The sequence below is a fragment of the Cebus imitator genome, unplaced genomic scaffold (assembly GCF_001604975.1).
Source record: "Cebus imitator isolate Cc_AM_T3 unplaced genomic scaffold, Cebus_imitator-1.0 Scaffold703, whole genome shotgun sequence".
Lineage (NCBI taxonomy): Eukaryota > Metazoa > Chordata > Mammalia > Primates > Cebidae > Cebus > Cebus imitator.
Genome location: NW_016108018.1, coordinates 344,329 through 353,529, shown reverse-complemented (window position 1 = coordinate 353,529; position 9,201 = coordinate 344,329). Strand labels below are relative to the sequence as shown.

General features: G+C 46.4%; 1 protein-coding gene across 2 annotated transcripts in view; it reads right to left on the bottom strand.

The window, feature by feature from the left end:
* CFAP97D2 (CFAP97 domain containing 2) overlaps window positions 1–9,169 on the bottom strand; it is a 29,953-nt gene extending 20,784 nt beyond the window's left edge. For both annotated transcript variants that reach the window (XM_037735002.1, XM_017518770.2), the window contains exon 1: window positions 8,481–9,169. In XM_037735002.1, the coding sequence (XP_037590930.1) occupies window positions 8,481–8,669 (189 nt within the window). In that variant the 5' untranslated portion in view covers window positions 8,670–9,169. The remainder of the gene's footprint in view (window positions 1–8,480) is intronic.
* Window positions 9,170–9,201: the final 32 nt, after the last annotated feature.

The following is a 9,201-nucleotide window of genomic DNA, read 5'->3' as shown; positions in this document are numbered from 1 at the left end:
GCCAGCCTGGGGACGGAACCCACGGGATGGCCGGCATGGGGACAGAACCCATGGGCAGGGTGGTGACAGCATAGCAGACGGAGAAGATGCAATGGGACGTCAGGAGGTGGAGAAAGGGCTGGATGGTGAGCTGCACAGAGCACACTTAGGAACTGCAACTTGGCCCCCAAAGGACAGGGAAGCATTGAGAACAGAGGCAGAGGAGTGACATGGTCACATGGTCACTTTTTGCAACCTCTTCTGTCACTATGTGTGAAGGAAGAGAAGCCTGAAAGAAGGTGGGGAGGCCAGTGCCAAGGCTCCTGTTGTCATCCAGGGAGGAGGCCTGGGCCTGCAGCATGCTTAGGTCTGTGGGGCCACTGGCTGGGGGAGCTGGCAGGAGCCGCGCCCAGGTGCAGTGTGCATGTGTCGGCGGGGTGGGGGGGGTGTGAAGGGAGAAAAAGAAATGAAGAATGCCCTCTGCTTCCAGTTTTCATATGTGGTGACACTAAGACAGAGTGGGTTGGTGGTGAGTGGGTTTGCGGTATGGACGGTGAATTCTGAGTTAAACATGTTTAATCTGAGATGCCTACACAGAGTTTTCTAGAAGCCAGTTCCTTCAAGCTCTGCATAAAGATTTGAGATCCATGACTGTTATTAAAAATGTCACACTAGCTTGCCTGATGGCAGAACTTGTTGAACAAAGCCTTTTGAACCCCTTGATGTTATCTGATGTTGCTTCTTGTTTAATTTAAACATTAGGTACAAGAGGGAAGGAGTGCTTCCTTACAGCAAAATGCCAGTTGGTAAACGTAGAGGCAGTGGTGCGGTCGAAAAATCACCATTTTGTAATCATCATTGTAGAGACTGGTTTTGGCAGAATCATCAATGAATGTTTGCTCTTAGGGGGAATGAGTGCTCCCAGCAGAGTGCTTGTTAGCATTAAAAAACGGAGACCCACTCTCCCTTTCTCCCTCCTCCCTTCCTCGTTTGACTCAGGACTCACATAAAAAGGCCCATATTGTCACTGTTCGGCAAATCTTTTACGTCTGCTGTATAATTTCCCTGTTTATCTCCCTGGAATTTGCTATGAGAAATCCAGATAATTGGTCCTGTAGAGTTTCGGAGTTTGGATTTTGCTGATCACATGCCTGACATTTTCTGTATATTGGCAGTTAGAAATTCAGGTTCATTTTTTTCCCTTGATAAACCATAGGTGATATAGTGACATTTTATTGGAAGGTACAAATTTCTGCTTGTCTCTACCTCGTGACGTTAGCAGCAGTGAATGATCCTTGATTCATTACCCGATTATGGTTTGAAAAATGAAAATATTCTAATTCCATCATTCAATCTATATTTATAGGCTGGAATACTTCTATAAAGAAAAGCTTTGCATTGGCAGGAAAATTACTAGGTTTTCTCTATTTGCCAATTTTCAAAATAGTAAGTTGGTTCTTAGTACCTTCCAAAGATGACTAGTGAAGTTTTTTTTTAAAGACATTAGGAAGTATAATGTTAAAATATATTTGGCATGTTTCAATCTATTTCATTAACTTTGGCAAGGCACTGTGGCTCACATCTGTAATCCCAGCACTTTGGGAGGCCAAGGCAGGTGGATAACCTGAGGTCAGGAGTTCAAGACCAGCCTGGCCAACATGGTGAAACTTCATCTCTACAAAAATACAAAAATTAGCTGGGCATGATGGCATGAAACTGTAATCCCATCTACTTGAGAGGCTAAGGTGGGAGAATCGCTCAAACCGCGGAGGTGAGATCACACCATTGCACTCCAGTCTGGGCGACAGAGTGAGACTCTGTCTCAAGAATAAATAAATAACTTCCTTATTGGTGCTCAACTTGTCCATCTTTGTCCGGTGAGAACCTTCTCCAGTGGCTCCTGGGACCTTTCCACACAACCTAGCAGACTCAACGGGCTCCTTGGCTTCTAGAGTGACAAGGTAATGCCGGCTTATTTTGCATATATCCTATCTCAACTTGGGATCAGCCATTTCTACCACTGTGCTCTGGTTCTCTTGGTGAGAAATGGCCTTTGAGTATCAGTCACGGTAATTAGGAGGCTGCTGTTGTTTCCAGCCCTTTGCAGTGGAGAGAGCCCATGCTCCTTCCAATTCTAGTTCAGGCCTGCCTTCCTCTTAGCCTCATTGCTCTTGCTTCTGCATTTCACTCTTCCCAAGTGGAAATTCCCAGTTCTTAATGACACCAACAGAATTACTCATTTGATTTTTCCACTGTGAACACAGCAATCTGGGCTGGGCATGGTGGCTCAGCCTGTCATCCTTGCACTTTGGGAGGCTGAGTCGGGAGCTTCGCTTGAGCCCAGGAGTTTGAGACCAGCCTGGGGAACACAGTGAGACCTCGGTCTCTGCAAAAAATTAAAAAAAATTAACCAGTCATGGCGGCATATGCCTGTGGTCCCAACTGCTTGGGAAGCTGAGGTGGGGGCATCGCTGGAGGCTTGGAGATGGAGGCTGCAGGGAGCCGTGGTCACGCCACTGCACTCCGGCTGGGGCCGCAGAGTGAGACCTTATCTCAAAAAAAAAAAAAAAAAAAAAGATTAGAAATAATACTGACATGCCACCATTAACGTGATTACTGAAAATAGCTTAATTTTCCGACACTGTTTTGTGACTAGAGGATCTCACCGTGAATACCCACATTACTGAGTTTCAAAGGCAGCTGGAAGGGCTAGCTCCTCCCAGTATGGCTATGGCATCACTTACATCTGCACTTAGGTTCATTTTATTTCCAATAGTTAGAGATGCTTTTTAAATTTAATTTTGTTTTGTAGTATGTAAAACATTCACGTGGCACCAGAGCCAAGTGTGCCAAACAACTTTTTCCAAGACGTCTAAGTTCTATACGCTCATCTTCTCCCTGTTCCATTGACATTCTTCTGATTTTATCGTTACTCTTTACATTCCTCAAAATGTAAGAACATAGAATATGTGTTTATGTGTACACATATTTATTACATATATGTGCTTGTGTATATAGATATACATTTCATCCCCTTTTTAGATAAACACATTTTTCTCCACCTTGCTTTTTTCATTAAACAGAACATCCTAGAAATAACATTATAGTAGTATATAGAGATGTTTCTCATTCCTTTTTAAAGCATCATACTTTATTGTGTTAAAAGCACCCTAATTTATTTACCCAGCTCCCTGATGGACATATGGGTTGGTTCCCATTTTGCTATTACAAAAAATGCTGCAATTAAAATATTTTACAATATTGTTTTGTATCTTTGCCAGTATATCTTTGAAATTGGGACTGCAGCGTGAAAGGCCAGATGTGTATGTAATTGTATTAGATTATGCTCAATTCCCCCGTAGGTCTGGGCCCGTTGCCCACCCATCAGCATTTGATGGTCATGCCCCTTTCCACAGAACCCTGCCAACAACATTTTGGATTTTTGCCAATCTAATAGTTCAGAAGAGGTATTAGAGTGTGAGTTTAATTTGAATTTCTCTAAAATACGGAAGCTGATAATCTTTTTCTAAGTTAAGAGCTATTTGTTGGCTGGGTGCAGTGGTTCATGCCTGTAACCCCAGCACTTTGGGAGGCTGAGGTGGGATGATTGCTTGAGCCCAGGATTTTGTCTTTATTTTTTTAAAGAGCTATTTGCAATGTTTTCTCTGTGAACTTTGGTGATACCACGTGCCCATTTTTACATGGGGTGGTTTGCATTTTTCTTCCTACTTTTAGAAGTTCCTTTTATATATAAGGATAAGAACCCTTTATGACACACATTTACATATTACCCTTACTTTCAGAAATCCATATATATATGGATAATAACCCTTTCTGACACAGATTGCAATTATTTTTCCAAAAACAACATATATATGTGTTTGTACGTATGTATGTATAAAGTATATACATCCATATAAGCACTTATATATGTATATGTATGTTAAATATATGTGTATACGTTTGTTTTTGTTTCTACTTAGCCTGTTTTCTGAGCCATGCAGTATGTCTTTTTAATTTAGTCACATTTAACCCTCGTTGATTCTGGGTTTTGAGTTATGGCTAGTAAAATTTCCCCTAATCCCAAGTTACAGAATAATTTGCCTATCTTTTCTTCTAGTATGTGTGGAGTTAAATTTTAAATGAATTGAAAATTTAATTATAAAAAATTTATCTTTCTATAGAGTATGTGTTGTATAGACTGAATTTTGTTCTGTCCAAACTCATGTTGAAGCTCTAACCCCAATGTGACTATATCTGGAGATAGGGTTGTTCAGAGGTAATTAAGGTTAAATGAAGTCCTACGGAAGGAGCTCTAATCCCGAAGGACTGTGGCCTTATGGGAGGAGAGGGAGAACACTACCTTTCTGCCATTGCGGACACAGCAAGAAGGGCAGCCACCTGCAAGGAAGGAAGGGAGCCTCCCCAGGAACCTCATTCTGCCAGAGCCCTACTGTGGGTTTCACAGCCTCCAGAGCTGTGGTAGCACGAATTTCCATTGTTTAAGCCACTGAGGCTGATGTTTGTTGTAGCAGCCTAGGCAGACTGAGATGGATTTTGGATCCAAGAAGTGGGTACTGCTGTAACAAATACCTAAACACGTGGAAGCGGCTTTGGAACTGGGCAATGGGTAGACAAGGAAAAGTTTTGAGGTGCATACTAGAAACATGAATGCTAAGGTGACTCCAGTGAGGGTTCAGAAAAAGAGAAGAACTTGGGAGAAAGCTTGTATTTTCCTAGAAAATACCTAATAAACATGAATCGAGTGTTGGTAAAAATGTGCATCTTAAACTGCAGTTGGATGGCCCATATTCTCCCCATCATATCTCCATCCTCTGCTGGAGTCTGGCTGAGTCCACGGTTTTTATGGACCTCAGAGCAGAGGAAGTGCTTGCTGACTGGTCCACGGGTGGCTGTGGGCAGGCCCAGGGAAAAGCACCACAGGTTCCCCCTCTGGTTTGCAGGACTGGCAGCTGGGCCGCCAGGCTTCAGGCCCTCCGCAGGTTGAAGGTCAGGCTTCACTAGGGACCTGCCCCCTTCTGCACAGGAGCCCATCTGCCTCCTGTCGCTGTTCATGGCACCCAAGAGGCACAGCAGGCCAGCACCACACTGTTCACTGTGCCCCTCAGCCTCCCTCCTGCACTTGCCAGTGCCCAGAGTCTGGAGGGGCCAAGGTGGCAAGGGGCTGGCATGTCAGTTCTGCCCTAAGTGTGGGCACACCCAGGGCACTGGGCTGTGACAGTGCCCTGGCTCAGCCCCAGCTTTGCTCCAAGATTGGAGCTGGCACCAACAGTGGCAGAAGCCAGGCAGTGGGAGCAGGCACTTCTGAACCTGTGGGGAGACAGGGCCTTCCTGGGCCCCTGAGAGTGCAGAGCCATACACAAGACTGAGTCCGTAGTGACTGCCACGTGGCTGCAGCTGCACCCAAGGAGCTCCTGCCCTGCCCACTCGGAAGGGGTGGGGCTCCTGTTCATCCCTGGCTCCCACAGGCTCCGTGGAGTGTGCAGTCCTGACTGCACCTCCTTACAGCCTGGGTTGGGGGTTCCAGCTCCTCACTGGGCCCCTCTCTGCCCACTTCTGTGTGTCCGGCTGCACTGCTCTCCCACCAGCAGGCGGCGCGGCCTGGGTCCATCACAGCGGCCCTTAGGGTGACAGGTTCTGGGGACTCCCAGAGGTGAGCTCTGGGTACTGCCCACCTCTGTCCTGTGCCCTCCCTGCAGCAGTGGTGGGCAAGAGCAGCCATGCTGGGCCAGGGTCCACAGTGGTGGAGGCTCTGGGCCTGGGAGCGGGTCCTGCCTGGCTGTACAACGGTCGGGGCAGCAGTGGCTACCTGGGGGATGTGGGGCACAGGGGTCCCACCCCGCTACTGCCACTCCTGCAGCTGCCCCCACCTCCCATACCCGCCCCCGCCACAGCTGGTGCAATGGCAGTGGCTGCTTATTCATTTCACTTATGTTGATCTATAAGCATATATACCTATATCACAGGTAGAGAGTCACATGAAAGTACATGCAATCTAATACCATCTGTTATTATGGTTTTGAACAAACGTTTTTCTGTTGGGTCAACTAAGAATAATAAAAGTAAGAGTCTTTATTTCACTGTTGCTTATTCCCGCTCTGATGGTTTCCTTTCTCTATGTAGATTTGTTACTGACCTACACCATTTTTGTTCTATCTGAAAAATTTCTTCTGCTATTTCTTCCAAGTCAGGTCAACTGACACATTTCCTCAATTTTTGTTTGAGAAAGACTTTCTTTCTTCTTCACTTCTGATGAATAATTTCTCAGGGTGCAGAACTCTAGGGTCTTGCTTCCCTTCCTCTGGGCACTTCACACGTCTCCCTCTGCTTTTTCCTGCTCACCCGGCTGGAGGAGGCGCACATGTCACCTCATCTTCGGCCCTCTCTTGGAGTCTTGTTCCTCCGGCTTCTTTCAGGAGGTTTTCTGTATCTTTGACTTTCTAAAGTCTGAACATGATATACCTAGGTGTCATTTTTTGGGTATTTATCATTTTTGGCATTCTCTGAACTTCTTGCATCTGTGGCTTGGTGTCTGACATTAACATGGTGGAAATTCTCATTCACTGTGGTTTCAAACATTTCTGTTCCTTTGTCTCTTTCTCCTCCTGGTATCCTTATTACAAGTGTGCTACACCTTTGTAACTGTCCCACAGTTCTCGGATATTCTTTTCTGTTTTTATTCAGACTTCGTTCTCTTTGCTTTTTAGTTTGTTTCTTGTTTGGCTGTGGTTGGTTTTTCTAAGATAAGATCTCATTTTGTTGCCCAGACTGGAATTCAGTGGAGTGATTGTGGCTCACTGCAGCCTCAAACTCCTGGGCTCAAGTGATCCTCCCGCCTCAGCCTCCCACGTAGCTGGGACTCCATGTGTATACCACCATGCCCAGCTAACTTTAATTTTCTTGTAGAGACAAGGCCTCACTGTGTTGTCAGGGCTAGTCTCAAACTGCTGGGCTCAAGAAATCCTCCCGCCTTGGCCTCCCAAAGTGCTGGGATTACAGGCATGAGCCACTGTGCTCAGCCTGCTTTTCAGTTTTGAAGGTTGCTATGCCTCAAATGTTCACGTCCCTCCATAATTTGTGTTAAAACTTAATTCCCACTGTGGTGGTAATAAGAGGTAGGGCCTTTAGGGAAGCGGCTAAGTCATGAGGGCTCTGCTCCTGTGAATACATGAATAAGAGAGGCTTCAGAGAGCTGCCTGGGGCTTCCTTCTCTCATGCCATGCAAGGACACAGCCATTCACCCCTCTTGCCCCTTTCGCCAGGTGAAGATGCAGCAGCAAGGCGCCGTCTTGGAAGCAGAGAGTGACTTCATCACACGCCAAACCTGCTGGTGCCTCAGCCCTGGGTTTCCAGCCTTCTGAATTGTAAGAAGCAAATTCTGCTGTTTATAAATGACAATCTGTGTTTTCTTGTTTTAGTAGCAGAAATGGACGAAGACAGATGTTTTAATTGATATATCCTGAAACTCACGGATTCTTTCCTCAGCAGCACCTGTCTACTAACAAGCTCATCCAAGGAGAAGCCCAGCTGGCACAGGGAAGGGGAAACAGGTGTTTCAGGAGGTGGCAGCCAGTGCAAGACTGGAGGTGACTTCGTGGGCACGGCCAGCCTGGCTATAGGGGCAGGTGTGCTGGGGAGCGGTGGGGGCAGGAGCCACTCAGACCCTGAGGGCGAAGGCTGCGCTGGGGACGAGACCCCTATTCCAGGAGGGCAGTCATCAGGGGACTGGGGTGCATTGCTCTCCCACAGATCTTTTTTTTTCTCCTCTTATTCTATCAAGGTCTTTATAGTTTCAGAGATTCTCAGCCAAGCAATAAGAAACTAAGTTATTCAAAGCACAGACTCTCTCTACTCTTAATTTGGGAGAGGCTTTGTTTTCATGCAAGTTTTAGTGCCTGTTGGAGACCTGTGGAGTGTCAGAGGGGCCCCGCCATGGAGCTGCTTCCAGCCCCTGCTGCTCCGCACCCTTCTGCTGGAGCTGCCTTCTCCTCACTCAGTGGGGCCTGTAGCACCAGGGTCTGTCTTGCTAAATGAGCCCCACCCCTGTGGGAACCTGGGAGGCAGAGGCTGCAGTGAGCTGAGATTGTGCCACTGCACTCCAGCCTGGGTGGCACAGAGAGACTTCCTCTCAAAAAAAAAAAAAAAAAAAGAAAGAAAGAAAGTAAAGTAAAGGATGCCTCTAGTGTTTTTGTCTTAAGATGATGCTTTCAAGTCGCTTGGGAAAAATTAAGTACTTCATAAATATATGCCATGATTAGAAGCAGGATGACCCTAAAACGTGGCACATGAAAGCCTTCATCTGTTTAATGAGATTTTTATTGTATGGCAACACAGATGATGAATCTTGTTGGGAATGCCATTTCAACCATGCTATCTCCAGAAAGAAAATCACCTTCAGGTCTCCAAGGAAAGCATGGGCATTTTGTGGGCACTGCCGGGTGCCCGCTGAGCTGTCGGGGCTGGCCTGGGGACTTTCCTACCTTCCTCCTGTGGTCCTCATAGGCCTTCTCCCGTGTACGCCACAGGTACTCACTGGCACAGGGAAAGGTCAGCCGGGGGGCTCCGTGCATCTCAGCAACAAAGCCCTCCTGCTCCTTCCAGAGAGGAGCAGCTGGGGCCTGTGCAGCCCTGGAGAAGCTTTGTTTGCAGGGGCACGTGACAGTTGTCATGGCGTCCAGGGAAGGGGGGAGCGGGGGAAGAAAGGGCGTTAGAAGACAGTCTGGGGCGTTCTCAAACAACGCATTTGATAATAGTGAAGAATGGGATCTTCTGCTCCACTGGGGAGTTTTTCTCAGGAGATCTTGGATGGTTTAGTGTTGCCATTTTGATGCCCACTCCTCAGCTACAGAGGCAGGAGATAATCACGCCTAAGGTCCGATAAATTCTCCGACTAACTCTGCTCCTGGCTGTCGTCCTCTCCCCGACCTCTCTCTTCTCCTCCCTTCCGCCAACCCCTCCCTCTCCCCAGTTCTTTCTTTCTTAATTACCGCCTTTCTTTCTGCCTTCCTTATCTCTCCTTTCTCCTCCTTTGAAAATATTCAAAGATATTTTTATTTCTCCAAATTTGTTATTTATCAGGAGTGACTGAAATCAAATATATAATTGAGTCTCATCATCATCATCATCATCATGGAAATGGCTTTAAAGAAAATTGGTCAGACAAATATTATTGCTTCCCATTTTCTTTTTTTTTTTTTTTTT